This window comes from Mastacembelus armatus, chromosome 10 (assembly GCF_900324485.2).
Source record: "Mastacembelus armatus chromosome 10, fMasArm1.2, whole genome shotgun sequence".
Taxonomy (NCBI): domain Eukaryota; kingdom Metazoa; phylum Chordata; class Actinopteri; order Synbranchiformes; family Mastacembelidae; genus Mastacembelus; species Mastacembelus armatus.
Genome location: NC_046642.1, coordinates 4286015 through 4304632, shown reverse-complemented (window position 1 = coordinate 4304632; position 18618 = coordinate 4286015). Strand labels below are relative to the sequence as shown.

General features: G+C 39.2%; 1 protein-coding gene across 8 annotated transcripts in view; it reads right to left on the bottom strand.

The window, feature by feature from the left end:
• LOC113144240 (LIM and calponin homology domains-containing protein 1) overlaps positions 1 to 18618 on the bottom strand; it is a 71102-nt gene that overhangs the window by 21224 nt on the left and 31260 nt on the right. For 5 of the 8 annotated variants that reach the window (XM_026330123.1, XM_026330126.1, XM_026330128.1 and 2 more), the window contains exons 4-8: positions 14487 to 14593; positions 10758 to 10788; positions 7737 to 7847; positions 6639 to 6837; positions 1174 to 1432 (exon numbers count right to left, since the gene is read on the bottom strand). In XM_026330123.1, the coding sequence (XP_026185908.1) occupies positions 1174 to 1432; positions 6639 to 6837; positions 7737 to 7847; positions 10758 to 10788; positions 14487 to 14593 (707 nt within the window). Of the gene's footprint in view, positions 1 to 1173; positions 1433 to 6638; positions 6838 to 7736; positions 7848 to 9875; positions 9987 to 10757; positions 10789 to 14486; positions 14594 to 15176; positions 15436 to 18618 lie in introns of those variants that run through there. The other 3 variants (XM_026330129.1, XM_026330124.1, XM_026330130.1) reach the window with 3 other exon arrangements.

Sequence of the window (18618 nt, the reverse complement as noted above, 5' to 3'; positions counted from 1 at the left end):
GTGTGGATGCAGTTTGCCAGCCTTCATCCTTGTCCTTTTTACTCTGATGTACCTCCTGAACCTGGGGTTCAAGGAACGGGATAGAGGATGGACTGTGTGATTCTTGAGGTGGGGCGTCTATGCTAGAGACTTTATTTGGACTGTTAACGTCACACACATTCGCACACGATGCACAGGAAAGGAAGACGTGATCACATTGGAGCAAAATTAGCAGCAATGACACGACAGCACACACAAATGTGAGGAGGGATAAACTCACAAAAGAGAGGTATAAGAAGGTAATCAGGGAAACCACATGACAGATGACAAGGTGTGGAAGAAGGAGATGGAAGAAGAGAGAAAAAAATAATATATGCAAAATCAATTAATAAAGCACTTTGATTAATGAGCTTTGGTGGATGAGTTTAGGTACACACACAGTAAACTGCTCTGTATATAGAACAACTCACACTACGTACTGGAAATGTAAACCCACTAGTGTAAGGCCAATCAGACTGCAGATATTTGGTTTTTAAAGAAACATCTTAAATCTCCTGCGAAATATTTCCAATCCACAAAACGTTTGTCTTCAAACTGATTTTCACTCATATTGTAACCTGCCACATCAACCTCACACACACACTACAAACATCACTGATACAGCAGATCAAGCATATTATGGAATCTGCTTATCCAGGAGAAATGTGAAGCTTCTACAGTGAGATTCTCTGATGATGAAATGCTTCACAGAATGAAATCTCCCTGCATTTTTGAGTGGTGACACGGCAAACTAATAAATGCCAGAAAGACCTCCAGTCTTGAATCTGCCATGTTTTTGTCCATGTAGCAGATTTCACACTTTTGCTTCAATCAGAGTCAGAGCACTAGAAACCAACATCTGGTCTCCATCAGCTACTCCTATCTGTACAGTGCTGGGCAGAGAGAAAGAATTAACAGCTGAAAGGTTTTTTCTAAAGGTTTTATCTGTAACAAATTAATTATATCTTGAATTGTTCAGCACCACTGGTCTTGATATTCTTCAAATCCATCATAATCCATACAGTATATGAACCCACCTGCACTGTCGCTATCACAGTAAGGTATGTTTTGTCTAAGTTATATTCACTGCTATTTCTTGCAATCAATCTCATTAACCAAAGTAGCCCACAAAAAGCTTTATGCTGCTTCACCTACCTAAAAGGCCTGTCTCCCCCTATAGGAGAAGTGGCTGTACTCCAACTCTTGCGTCCTCCCTCCTCTTTATCGCTCTTCTTCTTACGGAGTGGCGTGGGCACATATCCACTCTGGTTGCTTCTGTTGGGGAGGTACTGGTTGAAGGGCATGGCGGAGCGTGGCTCACTGACAGAAGTCCGTCTTGCCAACATGTCATCCTTACGTACGTCTGGCATCTTCCTGTGCGGGGGGCCATCGGACTCTGAGTCACTGCCGCGGCCTGTAGAGAGGAGGAGATGGAAGAATGAGGGAGTTTATTACAGACCTTCATGTAACACAAACGATCAGTTTGTAGTTGATTTGGTGTCAAGATCAGGTTTGCATATGAATTTTAAGGCTGAATCCCATAAAGAACACCAGCTATTTGAAAAGCAATATTATTTTTCAGGAGAGTGACAGATAAATGGCGTTTTTTCCCCCATTATTTAGAGATACAGTGAAGGATGAAGTAATTCCACTGATGCGTGAAACTATATATTGAGGTGGCAATTTAGTATTATGGCAGGGACACTGCCACCTGAACATGTCCATTACCTTAATAATAAAAAGTCGAAGCTATAAAAACTAAGAACAATATAACTGAAAATGATGTAGCACTGATCTAACAGTCCTGTATTCAGTCTGCAGGTGAAGATGATTCACACTGTGACAAAACAAGACAGAAATTTATTAGACAGCAAATTCTGTATCTATCCTGATTTTAATTCTTCTGAATATGTGGTGGTGTGTGCCAGCTGTTAATAGTTATATAGAACTTTTTTCAGATAAACATTGTTCATTGGTACCAAAGATTTGACTGAGCAAAAAAAAAAAAAAAAAAAAACATAAAACATCCAAAAGTATGTTGAGCAGGGAAACAGTTGTTTAAGGAGTCTCATGGGAGATACCCTAGGTTTGTCATCTCTGGGAAAAAAAAAAAAAAGTCTCTATAGTGCTCTATAGAGTATCGACATGATTTCGTTCCCAAGTTGTTATATCCTTTATGCCTAGCCTAAATTATATACTGTTGCATTGTTATTATATGCAGTGAATTCCTGTGTGAACATAAATCAACCCTTGAGAAGATTGATGGCCTGTTGTGCTGTAACACAAATCGTTGCTAAATTTGTATTGTGTAGGTTGTTCTGACTAAATTCTAGCTTACAGTGTAAGAATTCACTTAGGAAGCCACTGTGTCCGTCTGTGTCAGACTTTAAACATATTGTTAGCTCTTAAATGTCACTGGCAACACCTGGCTCAAGTGCATCGCTCAAGGACTTTCCCTGCTTGGCGTCTTAAATTTCTCTGCAAGGCGTTCTAATGTGATCCTCAGTGTGCCTACACAAGAGAGAACGCCAAAAACGTCACGTTTACAGCTCCAGTGATCTATTGCTAGCAGACTGCTCACTGGGCAGCTTGATTTTGCTGTTTTTCTTTTTGCTAATCCTGCTCCTCAGTCAGTTTGTTCAAACTGCAGAAAATGGATACCTGCAGCTGCGCTTTACCCAAAGTCTTTCAAACATTCCTCCCCAAGATGTACAGCACATGTGCTACTGGAATTCCCCTCTCTTTTAATGTGTACTCAGTGTCTGACCTATAAATTTTTGCCTCAATGTTTATATGTATGAATCCACAGTTTCAACCAGCTCTAAAATCTCCCCTGGGTTCTAAGCAGATACATGTGGATGCAACCACAGCTATCAGTGGAAACAAATGTTAACATTTTGAACTTGTGAAAAGCTCTCTTTCTGTTGATAGACTTCTTTTCATGTGGTCTAACAGACTGGCAGATCAAGGTCCAAAAGAGGTCTGCACTTCCAACAAAGTGAATCAGTGAATGTACTCTAACCCATCAATTGGAAACCATGAGGGTCTCAAACCATCCATCCTTTAGGAACAATATACATCTTCATGGGGTGACCTTGCCTCTCCGCACGTATAGTAACACTGAAGCTTGAAGGAATGTTTATCCTGGGTCAGTGCAATGCTGTACTGTACCCACAGCTTCACAGAAGCCTATTTACATCTTAATCATCAACAATTACTGATGCTGTATGAAAGGAAACACCTGTGGAGACCAGTTCAATACGCTTTCCATAGACAATATGGTACAAAAATTTAAATGATTTCCTCATTTCCTTTAATAAATATTAAATTGTAATAAATGACGACACAGCATTAGCATTACTGTCGAAGCAAATCAATAGTTAGGTAATTATATATTATTGTCTAGATCTTGTAAGGATCTTTGTTCAGGACTGGAACACTACATGAGTGAAAGCTGGTCCAGGATGCTACATGAAAGTAGTGGCTGTGTCCTCCTCTTTGGCAATTTGATTCGAGAAACTTTCCATTCCAGCTACACATTAACCACGTTACTACAACATTAACTGAGATATAAATTATTTCTGAGATGCACATTGGTTAGCCCTCGTCCTCAAGGCCCATTCTCTTTTTATAGGGAAACATAATGTTTAGAAATATAAACAACAAAGCATGTAACCATTGGTATATTTTGACAGATTGGAATTAACATTTTAGATTAGATAACACATTATTAACCCCTTGACAGAGAAATTCAAGTTTTACGGCGTTAAAGGAAACCAATTACAATAAAAACTGTAAAACAGAGTAGTTAGTGACAGCTGTCATTCAGACAACAACCTGCATTTGCTTACTTCTGTGTCAAACTGAGAGTCATTCTATTTGAAGTGTAACATGAATATGTGGCAGGTAACTAAGGGAGGAATTAGCAAAAGGGTCAATTCAGTTAAAACCTAAAAAACATATTTATAGAATGTGACTGATATTTTAGAAAGTCCAGAATGCTGAACAACAGGGGAACATAATCTAAAGAACGTTTAAAGCCACCATTCAACCTATTTGTTCAAGCAGGGAGTGTGTCTTGATGCAAAAACAGAAAGAGAGGAGGCCTGGCTTTACTATGAGCAGCAGAAGAAAAGTGTCTAATTTCATGAGAGACAGAATTAAACTCTTTTCTCTGTCAGGGTGATGTCGGTTCACAGAGCAGATTAGTGAAAGGGTTTTGTCTAAAGGTCAGGGCACTAAAAACCCCAGCTGAGTTCAGTTTCTGTGCATGTTAATTAATGGATATTCTTGTTCAGGGTGCACTTAAGCCTCCCTGTGAATGTCTGATAACTGCATTATCATCCTGTCTACACCACTTTTCTTGTGCTTCCTGTAATACAAACACTAAAACTATGAAAAATGTAGGGGCTTAGAAATGTTAAAAGAAAGTGTTGAACTAAATATATAGGGATGCTCTGTGTTCTTTGAACTACATGTCATCAAGCTGTAATGTTCAAAGTATCCCTGGAGTCAATTTGTGATGATGTGTTGTCATGCAGTTTTTAATTAGCCCACTTCTCTAAAGTGCCTCCTCATCAGATATTGGATATTGGAAGGCCGAGGGGTTTTGACGACCCCATGTAGAGCTGCACATCGGTGTGTGCAACATCCTTGGTAGTTTGGGACAGTCTGACAGCTGACAGCAGTTTAGGCTTTGGAAATGACATTATCCTTTGCAGTTCCCTCAACACAAAAGCAGTCCGACAGGCAGGATGCTTGGCATCTGTTACATGTTGTGATGACTGCTGAAACCTTTCGCAGGCTGTGATTAAAATTTCAAAGGGTCAAATAACAACTTTCAGTGACAGCATATGGTCAGCTTGGCATTATAAAGTAAATGTAAACAAACTGTATTTTAGAGCCATTTGCCAAAGGATCATGCCCGTGCAATTAGACCTTTAAGTTCTCTCTCTCTCTCTCTCTCTCTCTCTCTCTCTCCTTAGCTGTGCTTTTTATTGTACTAACCACCAATGCAGGCCTGTACAGCTTTGTTGATCTTTTCAGCTTAAAGGAAGTACAAGCATGTAGCTTCTACAAGCTTTATGGAAAGTAGCAGGCTGGGACAGGAGTACTGTCAGATGCACAGAGCCTGTTTTGATGATGTTTTTAAATCGCACCTTGTAGACTTCATTTGATGAAATAGCCTGCCGTGGGCTTCATTATTATGATGAGGCTGCATCAATATATGGAATTGTGTCCTTTGTTAAAAAAAAAAAAAAAAAAAAAAAAGCTGGTAGTTTCAACATCACTGACAGATTAGCCAAAAATCTGTCATCCAGCCACACCTCTTTATATTACACATCTCTTCCACTCTCCTTATAGTGCTATCACTCCCCATTTCACACTTTGAGAAAGCCGTCAAACAGCTGTTGCCCAGGACCACAGGCTCAAACACTGAGTACAGAGGCACTTTTGTGTGCATGTCAATTGCAGAGGAGGAAATCCTCACTGAAAGGTGTCACAAATACTACAAGACTGCAAACTAGCACAAACACACTGGCTGAGGCACCCACAGTGATGGAGAGCTAGATGAAATTATTGTAAAAATAAAACATTCAATTTTAAGTGGAAATGATAACTTAAACAGATTTATTTGAATGCAACAACCTTCATCACTTAAATCAGAAATGAGCCTTGATTTCACAACAGTACATATCTAATGTCTTAGGTTTCCCATCACCTGACAACTGTCATAGGATCTTGGATCCTGTGTTAACACTGCGTAGTTGAAATGAGTTTGAAAACAAAAACATATGTGACAGCACTTGTCACTATAAATATGTTTTGCCTGTTCGTTGATGCTAAAGATTGACATGAGATATGGCAGATCCAAAAAGTACAAGGGCAGCTTTTCAGAAAGAAACACGAAGACCTGCGGTGTGAATGTAGCCATTGTTCAGATCAATATCAACAAATCAGATCCCTCGTATTAAAAGAATGTAAAATTTACCTGCAGATCATTTTTTTCTTATAACACATGAAGAGTTGTTTGGAAAAAAAATCATTTCAGAACAGACTTTAATATAGCAGGACCAGAAGCATAAACTAAATAATTTACAGTGTTATGTTCCCGTGTCCATATGTTAATTTTGAGCCAAACAAAATCAGCACTTGGATATGCTGAACTTCTCTCCTTTCACATGACATATGGCTGTGGTTAAAATGAAACAATGACCATGGATTAACTTCAAAATAGCACTGAGATCATTCAATTTATTCTTTAAAATAGCCTTTGACTAGCACTAGGCGTTGTCCTGTGAAAACAGGGAGGAGAACAACAGGCTTTGCTACAGTAGCACTAGAAGGACAATGTGCCTCATTTATCTATATAATGTACCTGAACAGCACAATTGGCCCAAATAGAACAGCAAGTACTGATTACTTCCCTTCCACAATACAAATGGCCATGACTAAAGTGACACAAAGCCGTGGAACACAGTTAACCTGCAACCTTTACATTCAAGGGTGGTCGCTCTATGAACAATACCACACTTTCACAATCAATCCAAACTATTATTGGCAATGTTCAGTGGGAATATGAAGAGCACAAACTGTGTAAAGACTGGACCGTTTCCTACCATCACTGCTGCCACGGGCGACCAGGACGTCTGGTGACGGGGTCTGTCGTGATTGAGAGCCGAAGGAGTCCAGGCTGTCGAATGAGTCCTCGCGGCCGTGGCGTGGTGGAGAGAGAGAGTCGCTGCGCTCAGAGTCCCAACAGTCGATGTAGCCACTGTCCCGGATGCTGCGTTTAGGGCTCTCTGCTTCCTCCGCCTCCTCAACGTTTATATAGACAACCATGGTTACAATCAATGCACAGAAGTATGTAAAATGCATTTATTCCAAAACTAAGAAGCATACCAGTTGGTGTGAAGTATTGAAAATTGCCCAGATATTGAGAAGAAATTCCTTTTGTTCAATCTGCTAATCTGTTGCCACTTAGTGTAAATAATTTAAACTTGTGCACAATATCTCAGTGTAATTCTGCAGTCCATTCAACATCCATTTATCAAACAACCTCTCTGTATTATCTTTTCTTCTGCCTCTCTCTTTAACATGACTCTCTCGTCACCTCAGTGACCTCTTCCTTTGACTGTCAACAGTAGAAACATGTCTAGGCAGTTAATGGAAGGTGGGGAAAGGCCTTTCCTGTCTACCAAAAGACTTCCTGTTCCTGACTCCTGTACTGTCGAGTATTCAACTCCCAAACTCCTGGCAGTCTTTATAAAGTCTTTAATGTTCAATCAGTGTTTGTGTGTTTTGGGGGTAGCTAATGCTAACTTTCCCCAGTCCTTTGTGTCACTAAAGGGGTGGACTACAGATCCAGAAAATTTGCACTTCAGTCTGAATTAACAGAGGTCATCATTGGATCTGAGTTGAGGTTGCTATCTACTGCCTGACAACTACATTTAACGAACACACTCAGTGCATTACATAACAATACACTGACATCATTAAGGAGAATCTGAGTGTTTTGCTCCAGGTCATTTTGTCAGGACGTTTGGTTGTTGCAGTGATCAAACCTAAGTAAAAACAGCATTTCATGTTCCTTATACTGTACTCCACCGGCCACTGAGAGATTTGTTCTACAGTACAAACCTACTGTGTCTTATTGTCCCTGTAGTCTAGATTTTCACTTTAAGCCCTGAAATATTATCAAACATGACTTAACAAACCTTTCGCATCTGTGACAGTAGGCCCTCAAATTCTTTCAGGTCCAGCGTGGGCCCACTGTAGGAGGTACAGCCGTTGGCAGCACGACCCAACCAGTAGATGGTGATTAAAACCTGAAGAAATACAGTGAAACATTATGATAAAAGGAAACTTCAGCCAAAGGAAATCATGGTACAAGTTATAGTTACTCTCTTTCTACAAACAGGCTCAAGTACTATATTTTCCAGAGTGATTAAAACTAAAAATATAAAATGCACTTGCATTTGGGTATTGTAATTTCATGTTTTAATTAAAGCACATTCAATCAACACAGTATGTAAACACATCATATAGGTTATGGAATTTCCCCCTTATCTTCTAAATAGATGAATTGCCTACAAATAATATTTTGTCTGCTCATTGCTGAATTGAAGTAAGGTGAAAGTCCAAACCATTATCCACTCTGTTCCTTTCACTTTTCTCCCAACTAAGCAATACAAGCTGATTTCTTGGTTATCACAATCCAGGCGCTTCAAGAGAACTTCCATATTAGCTAAGGCATCCTGCACAAACATGACAAGACTGAGCCATTGTCCTGACCCTGAAAGACATCATAGGCATGTCTCCTGCTAACACACAGCATCCCTTCAGGGGTCAAAGTGATTTATATTTGCTTTAGTTAGATTAGCTGTGAGTGCATAAATTACAAGGTCAATCTCATCTCCTTCCAACACAGCAAGCCTGTAAAATTGGTAGCAGGAGAGGGCTGTACCTGTGACTCTTGTAACCTCATGCCCTGCAGTAAAGTTGACTATTACTGAGGAACTGAGTATTTCTGCATGCATCCCTCTGGAGTTAGCTAAATGCCTAAAATGCAGAATACAAATTGGCTGTGAGCATAGACAGATCACACAGAGCTGCTCCATTAGCACTGCTGGCAAAGTATAGCCAGCTATATTTACTGTGTCCATGTCAACCAGCACTCCATGGGGATTGCTTTGATAAGAAAGCTCAGCGTGGCTTAATGTGTTTATTTCAGTCATACTGTCAGAGTAAACACCCTCTGTCATTCTAAACACACTTGAAAGAGCTCAGGAACTGGCCTGCTGATCAGCAGAAGCACAAAGTCAAATGATTCCTGTGTGATCCTCTGTTGAAGGAAAATTAATCTTTACACCCAAATAGAGGGTCAGCCTGACTGAGCTGCAACTCTACAGTCAGAAGAGTGTCAAAGTTTTGATCAAGACCCCAGACCATAGAAGGGTCAAAACAGAATTATTTAAATGTACCTCAAAACTACAGGTAATACATTTGTAGTTTTGGCACTCACCTTTGTGTAAATTACCAGCCACCAATAAACAAACACTGTTCTAAAGCAACACTTCACCTGACATAGTTATGACTCACTATCCGCACGCCTTACCACACTGAGCAGCAGAGTATACTGCTTCTGTGTCACCACTATAATAAACATATTCATGGCAGGTTCCACTAGAAGTGAGTCAGCACCAAATGTGTTTCAGCTGTATGCTGTTTACCTTAATCTCATCAATATTGATCTGAACCGCACAACCACTGTGGGAAAATGTGCCACAACTGTACCCATATCATTTAGCTATGCAACAGTAAACCTACAATATACACCCAAACAAAAACTGAAAAATGGACACCAGCACTAGTTCAAACAAAACATGTCAGCAGAGGTTTGACTGATGCAAATGTAAATGCTCGGCCTGACAGTGAAGGGATGCACAGCATCAAACTTGCTTTGTCTCTTCAGGTTCAGCAGTGATCTGGCAGATGTGGGAAGACCTGTCGAAGGGGTTCTACTGAAAAACCACAATCAACTCATTGTTTCATGTGCAAACACAGTTAAGTAATGTATACACAAGGGCATGAATATCACATGCACACACTCATGCACGCACATATTTAAACATGCCATGATGACCTGCTTGACAATCATCTCATAATTCCGGAAATATTCCACCCATCCATGCAACACCCTATTTTTTCTTCAAAGCCTGTTTGCTAAACAACAAACTATATCACCACATCAGTAAATTCTTCTTGGTGCAGTTCCTTCACCTATCAATGTGTAATGTGCTGCAGAGACAGGTCCTATCAAATCCTATTCCTCTGTCTGAGTCTGCAGAGCTCACCCACAGTGTAGGAGCATATCGTAGTAGCAGGTCCTGGCTAAAGCACTGGGTGTTTGCAGGCCGTTTGTTTTTGCTGCTGCTGCAAATGCTGGCTAATGTGGCTGATAGTCCTTGTGTGTAGTCAGCTAAATGAGCTAGCAGCCCAGGCAAGCTCTGCAGCTCAACACATTAACTTGTACGGTGCACTCCAGCATCAAAGAGAGAGCTAGAGAGACACAGAGTGAGAGAGAGAGAGAGAGAGAGAGAGAGAGAGAGAGAGAGAGAGAGAGAGAGAGAGAGAGAGAGAGAGAGAGAGAGAGACTAGCACTGCTTTGACTGCAGAGTGGGCAGGGCCAGCTTTATGTGTTCTATTCTTAAAGCTGCATTATTAGGAAAAGAGCAAAAGATGTTGAAGTGCAATTAAGTAGACACAGATAACACGAGGGACACATAAATGAATAATTAAAACAAGGAAGGAACTGCAGACATCTGAATAAGCAGGATTAAAAGAACTAAACCTGGTGGAATATGCAGAAAAATAATACAGAGCAGGTATGACATGAAAGACACTCATGTTATGAAGTCCATATATCAATAAAATTAAGCAAGCTTAAAAAATAAAAAGAGACAGAATGCTTTTCAAAAGCATTCTAGTTAAAACTGGAATATGTACAGAGTGAAACAAATTACATGTTGTTAGTATTGTATGTACTCCAAGTAGAACTACTATAAGGTGTACAGGAATGGTAGAGCTGGAAGAGGCGTGATATAAAGCAGCTACAATAAAAAATAGTGACAACCACAATGCAAACAAAAACATGGGGCCACAATAACAGTTTCCATCCAAACACTCATTTAGCAAAAAAACAAATTATCCCACTGTAATCCAGAAGTATCACTTACATTCTTGAGTTTTCGGCTACAGTCACTTCCCCTGGGAGAATGAGACAAAAAGAGAGATGGAGACAGACTGTGAGACATTGACTTCTGGTCAGATTTAATAAACATAAAGGCATAAATATCATTCACCTTCAAGAGTCACCAACTCCCATATAGACACAAAAAACTACATCAGATATAAAAAATACAAAAGAATTTGCAATGACTGTAGCCCAAGCAGGCAGAACTAACAGACTCTACACTTGGATCTCTGGTTTGGTTATTATATTTTTTTTTTTACATCTCCTGCTGTAATGATAGGTGCTATCTATAAACATAAACAACTTACAGCAGAGGAAAATATTACTTCTCAATGAAGAAGTGAGAGGATCCTTTCTACAGCTGCTATTTTGCACCAATATCAAACCTTCACAAAGACAAATCCTCAGTGGTGGCCTAATGAGTTTGACTGCCAAGTGATCTTTGGGAGGTGCAGTGCAGAAATACCTCAGCGGTGGCCACTTAGCACCCCATATGCTGCCAAAATGAAAAGATGCGGCTCTTGTGGATTACCACTTGAAGCTAAAAATGGGAAGTAGAACGAAGCAGTTGTAAAAATGACCCCAACACACACTCGTGTTGTGGAAACAGATGTCTCCAGGCAAAGATAGGGAGACTGTGCAGGACCAGAGACAATACAGACATGAAGAGGTCCAATAATATATAACACTGGAACACTGGTAGTTGTAACTAAACATCAAGATTATCTCTGTTCTCTTTTCCACAAACTGTTGAAAGACCTGTGCAGCTTGAACACGTAATATTATACGAATATTATACAACTGACACACTTCATAAAATTAAAGTGACCTCACTCTTTAGCCATCAAGATACTGATACAAATAGCAATCAATGAAGTAACTACTGTGTTAATGATGCATATAATTAACATTTCCAAAAACACAATAAAAGTTTAGGGGCTCAGTGATAAGAGCTCTTATGACTGAGAAGAAGGCAAAGGAGGACCTGTGTCATGGGACTGTTTATGACGAACTCACTCAACACACAAGTGACACCCAGATTCCACTGACATGAGTTTTCCATGACAGCAGTGACTTGCGAAAGAAGGTTTATAAGAAGAGAAGAGCGAGGTTAAAAAACTGGAGAGACTGATGTGTAAATCCTCCCCCTCCTCCTCATTCTCTCTGTCACCTGGATAAAGTCACATGAAGGCAGGTTGCTTTTCTCCTATGTTACCTTGCAAACCTGAAGGACAAACATAGCAGATTCCACAAGGTATTAGATCATATTCAGGGACCCAGCCAGTGTAAACCTCTGGTATATGCTGCTATTGTCTTTTTTATTCATGTATCAATAAATGAATTTATATATTTTATTTATTAGTGATTAACATTATGCTCAAAAAATAATATATGCTATTATTAAAAAAGTAATTATTCTTGAGATAAAGAATAGTTATGGGTCATATATTACGACTTTCACTTACATTACTTACGTATACTTATATATACAGTACTACAAGTAATCACAATTTGTGTAAAGATATTTATTGAAGGAAATCATGTGGCTTGGAAAGAGTAATTTAAGGCATTTGTCAACACTTTTGCAAAATGGCAATCAGAGTAGGAGAAATGGGATGATGAATTTATGACTGATATTTCATTATATCTAATCACAAATAACTCTGCAGTCATTTTTTATATTCAACTGTAATGTAATGTGCTTAATTTTGTATTTAACTTCGCATCATTTTAAAAATTAGCTTGATAGTTAAACAGAAACAGCCTCTTGCTTCTCTCCTTAACTCTAGCTGTCACTTGTCGATCAGTCTCCATCAACATGCAGAGGTACAGGAGATATTTCAGGCCTGAGCTAAGGCTGCCTGTTTTTATGCCTCTCTGTCCAAAGCTGCTTCCTGGATGAACAAACACCTTTCCAGAGTGACTTGGAGAATCCCGTCATGGGTACGACAGAAGGTTATATAACCAATGGAAATAGCACTGGGGCATTTAAACAATGAGACCATAGCTTCCTCTCAGGTTAGTGCTAACTTTATAGACTGTCCTTCTTATTCCAGATATTCCTACAGTGAGCATTTGATAGGTACATAAATAATTTTTCACAGAAGAATTATCCACTTCAGCCTAATTAATTTAGTTTCTCTTTCATTCCTGTGGTATTAAGCATTTGTTACAAGCATTTTTAAATAAAACACAAAGTCTGACACTTCATATTTGAAATTAATATATATTTTTAAATATTCAGGCATAGCAGACCAAATTTCACCTGTTAGATTCCTCTCATGCCACACAACAAGCAGGTGGAGAAACTGGCACAGCTGGCTGAGGACAGCAAAACAAATTGATTTATTTTTTGAATGACAGGTCAATCCCGTCCCTTCTCTCAAACTGTACTGGAAGTGGACTCTGAACGCTGCTCAAAGCTTAAACTTTGTGACATGCAGTGAATCATGTGGTGCAAAATCTGATGTGACCATAACCACAACATACTTGAGGAGAGACGATGTGGGTTGTGTTTGCAATAATTTGAATGAATAACATCTTAGTTGATGTTTTAGAGTTTTTTTTTTTGTTGTTTTTTTTAAGTGACACTCCTTGTTAGGTTTATGTCTATCACCTGACACCCAAAACCTTTTGTTTTCAGTTTCCATGAGGACTTAAATTGACTTACATTTACTATGTGAAGACCTATCATAAGCTTATCCATAACCTCTACTTGCCTAACCCTCATCTTAACCTAAGCCTAACCTCGCTGTAAACTTAAAACAACACACCTCAGTATTATCAAAGAATTCCTTGTCCTGACAGAACCAGCCAAGCAGCATCTCCTGAGACCAGCTAACCTCCCCCCAGCAACAGAAGCACCTTTCTTAACCCTTCTGTGAATGAAACCTTGTTTTCATACAGCCTGCATGAGGACAGCACCTGCCACATAAACGCATTGAAACACCCACACATTTACACAAACACATACAGTATATGTAAAAATCTGCAAGCACTTGGCTTTGTTACCAGGCAACAAAGTACGAATTATGGTTCAGTGGAAAGCCTTGTGTTTTACTTGGACAGAGACCAGTTGTATTTTACAGATATACTATTGTTGCTTTACTGACAGACTAATAGAAACTTTCATTGACTCCCATTTACTTACTTGTCTTCAAGTAAACTGGCTGATTGTCTGATGCAAAGAATGACAGACATGACACACACACACATACACACACACACACACACACACGAAACACAGCAAGTGACACAGACAAGCTATGGTATTATACACACTAAACACCCACTAAAAAATACAAGCCTTCATTCATGTTTAAAATTATTTAAACATACATAAAATCTCAAAAAAAAACACTGCTGCATGGAGTTTGAAGTGAAAGTTTTGGTCACGGCTGTTTGAAGGTCAACGGTGAAATTTGAACCTGTGCTTTGAAGCTGACTATATAAGTTTCTAAAGTAAGTACTAATTAGCGGATACCTGCACCAGATCAAACTCAGTAACTGAACCTATAAACTTTATAATTGTGTGAAAAAATACATGACTGCATTGAATGATGAGGAGCAGGTGGACACAGTACAATGCTTAACTGTGCACCAACAATGCTTAACTGTGCACCAGCGTCCATTGTTTACTGGTGTTGAAAACTGGAGACTTCATGTTTGATATGTTTGATTTTTGCTGCTTTGAGGAACCATTGAGACTTACTTGGTGGTTGGGCGTGTTGATGTGTCCTGCAGGTCTCCTGGGTCAAACAGCTGAGAACCTTTCAGTCCTAACTCCTCACAGCCACGTAGAAACACACTGAGGTTATCCTGCAGAGAACACACACCCAGTTTCATCGCAGTAAATACAGTTAGCTGAGGCACAATGCAAAGCAGGGTCAGTCCCATCAACTGCACAAGAGCTCCTTCTTTTTCTGTGTTTCTTTGGTCCAATTTAAGTCATGTACAAAACACACCAATGGCACTACTACACAAAGAAGAGAAAGTTATGTCTCCCTCATTAAACATGCACCATTGAGTCAAACATAGGTTTAAACGTTAAATCATGTTTTGACCCTCCAATAACCACCTACAGAGATGTACCATCCAAACTACTGTCATACTTCTTATAATCTAAAAGTCAAGCACATCCTAACAGAAAAGTATAAGTAAAAGAAGTGCAGACCCACAGATTATTAGATGCAAAGTCCTCTTTATTACACACTAAGCTGGTTTCTAATGTGCACAAACCTCTGAACAGTACTGTCATTCTCATAAACATTTCGACTGCAAACTTAGAAATAATGTCAAGAGTGCAGGCAATTCTAATGATGTGAAGTTTGCTAATTCTTCTCTGTCATAGATACAAACAATGCAGACAGGCAGTTTTTACACAACATGAAAATCAGTATACCTGCTCAACAGAAAGGTGACACCACCAGGTTTTGTGGCCGGCTTTTGCACGTCTCCTCTCTCAGATTACTTCAGTTTTCACTCTTCCCCCTTTGCTTCCTTTATATATTTCCCAACCTTCATTCACCTGCTTTTCCTCAAATATTCACCCCTTTTCTTCTAAATCATTCACTTTCTCTCCATCTTCTCAGTCTTCCCCCCCTTTCCAAACTAATTGTTGGAGGCAACCTGAGCTAGGCTGTCCGCTCCTGTTCCCAGGTTCTCTCTATCCCTCAGAGTGCCACAGCCAAAGCCCTTCCCTTTCCCTCTCTCTCTTTTTCTCAGTGTCACCATTTCCTCTCCACTCTGATTGTCCCAAGCACTTTCTTACATGCAAAAACACAAACACATGAAAACCTATTTCCACACACACATTCAGCACACATTTAGATAGAATGTTGCTTTAAACATCCAAGACTTGAAAATGTTTGATTTATTTATAGTGTAGGTGCACACAAGCTGCTTGTCTGCACAAGTGTTATACAGTATACAACTACAAACGCACAAACACAAATTTGTTCTCACGACCCTTTTCCATTTGTTGCAAAACAACCCTTGCAAACCCACCCTACAGTTTCCTGTGTTTTTGGGACAGCGTCATCTCTGCCCTCCTGATGATGTAACCCCAACCACCCATACATGCAGACATACACACTGTCATCTCTTTGACAGATGACATGGTAATCTCCTCTTTTGATCAATTTACTCCTGGTAGAACACACATACTCTCACTTCTTGTCAAGTATCCAAGCAGATCCAGATATGACCCTAACATCTCAATTAAATGGAATCTGCAGATAATAGCAACAATGGGGAGGATGTGTTTCTGTGTTAGAAATACAGTAAGCACATTAGTGTGGCAATGCACAGGGATTTAACACTGGACTAAGGGTTGTCTTTGTATCTAAATCAAACTTTTGATTGGAAATGCTGATTATACTTTTAAAAGGAAAAAATAAATAAATAAATAAAACACATCCTATACAAAAATAGGTGGTATCAGGCAAGGGGTTAAAACACGAAGAAAAAAAACTGATGGCAAAGTCAAACACTGAAATTTCTTAATCATGTCCATGAACAAACTTTCTTATCTATACTTGCTAAATCTGGAGCTTCAGGCCACCAGCAGAAGACAGAAGTGTTAGCTCTCGAAAACATACAATGAAGTAAGATCTGTTTAGAACATTTAACTCAATTTTTTCTGTAACAGTATAAAAGTTCAAGTTTTGTATTATAAATAGCAAATGGAAAAAAAAGTGATTCTTCAATTCTGAAGACCTATAAAACCAGGGCTGCTGTCTGTACAAGATAGAAATACATGATTAAATATCATGACAATATTTAGCAGAAATAGTTACTCCTCCCTGACAAGACGTGCAATCTTCAGCAAGAGGTACTGTGAAGAGATATATTTCAAAAGCACAAAGGTGATGTGTGATATACAGGACGACTAACAAACCATTGTGGGGACTTGGCTTCCTCATGGGGACCAAATCCAGGTCCTCACCATGTAAATGATTAACTTAGGGTTAGGTTAGGGTTAGATTAAGTCTCAAGGAATTTAATGTCACTAAGTGTAAAATCCCCCCCATGAGTGTATGAGTGTGTGAGTGTGTGTGTGTGTGTGTGTGTGTGTGTGTGTGAGCAGACTTTTATGGTGATTTGCAGGTCACTGCCACAGGAAACTGGGCATGTACCACAAAGAAATGACTGACAGCTGAATGTGTTTGTAGAAGTAATGGGAGGCAGAAGACTGACTCCAAAACAAACCCCCTGTCCACACTGTTTAAAAAAAAAAAAAAAAGTCATCTCTAGTGTGGAGCTATTTGGCTGACAATGAGATATTTCCTCTTTTTTCCCCTCTTCCAAAGAAAACACCCAGAAATACGTCTGGGTGAGAACTGAACCACAGTGAAATGTGCCTCATGTCCTAATCTCAAATACAGCATATATGCAAAATGTAATTATTATTAATGTCATTATAAATAATAATGCTGACTTATAGCAACCAATCTCTCAAATCAAGATAAAAAGTGAGTCTGGATTTTTTATATGTCACTGCTGCCATAAAGTGCAATGGATTCCTGGAAAACAACACCTTTTAAAGCTCGTGAATTACTGCCATTTAGTTTGATGATCTCAACTGCATGTCTGTTTACACACTGTAAAACATGAGCATACCAGTCGACAGAGATGTCTGGGACTAGAACACGCAACAACCAACCTGTTCAGACGAACACTGAGTCATAAAGGCCGAGCTGCTAAAGGACTATGGAAGCTGCTCTAATTACAAAACAGTCAAAACTATTCATTTTCCCATTAGCCCCCAAACAGGAAGAGGAAGGGGGAGTAGCCTGTGTTTTATTATGATGGGCAGATAACAGCAGACCTGTTGTTTATATGTTTCTCACCTCTCTAATCACTGCCAAGGGGAGGACAAAACCCAACAAGGGTACAGGAAGCTAGATATAAGAATTACAAAACTTTTAAAGTATAAAGGCTCCTCCTGTTCCTGTAATAAACACAGGAGTCATTTTTCTTTTATTACCGTTTACATTGTCCTGAAACTACTAATTGAAACTTGCGTTCAATTAATTGCCACTTTGAGCTAATTAGTAATGATCATGTCGTATTTTTTTTTATCCTTTAGTTGTAGTGTTACTGAAATTTTTTCACTTTTTGCAGATTTGTCTTAAAAAGGACAGAAAGCTACAAAAATCAACGAGATATTCATGTTTATGCAACAATCATATAGGTGAAATATGTTTAAAAGCTCTAACAGGATAATCAACAGCACATTGTACGGTGAATAAAAGAGCCTATAAAGAATGGGACTGCAATTATTTGGCACACCAAACAGTCGGAGAAGGCTGACTGACAGCCATTAGTGACGCCATGAGATAAGAAAAACCATTTCAGCCCAAGACAAACTTCCTTGTCTGGTCTGTCATGTTGTGATCCAAATAATACCCAGCTGGTATCAGAACTACTGTGGTAATCACACGTATCTCTCCTGCATACCATCATCCTGTGCCTAAGCCCATTTGTCTGTCATTACTGTTCACAGGGTTTAACACACAAGCTAAACTCCAGCCCCTTTCATTGTCTTTAGGCACATAAATACAACAACCTGTCAGTGCAATTTCCTTTCTTTAATCACACAGATGGGCCTGTAGTTGGTGCAAATAATAGTACCTTGTTTTTATGATGGGAGCCAACAAAGAATGAGCAACTTATTCTTGCTTAAAAACTCAAGAACAAGCTCCAAGAAAAAAAAAAAAAAAAGAATTAAGAGTTATAAATGTGGCCAAATAAGCACTCAGGCATTTATAGACATATCTATTGAAACTCTGTTCTCTACAGAACTGTCAGCTTAATGCCAAACATGTAATATTAAATTTTAA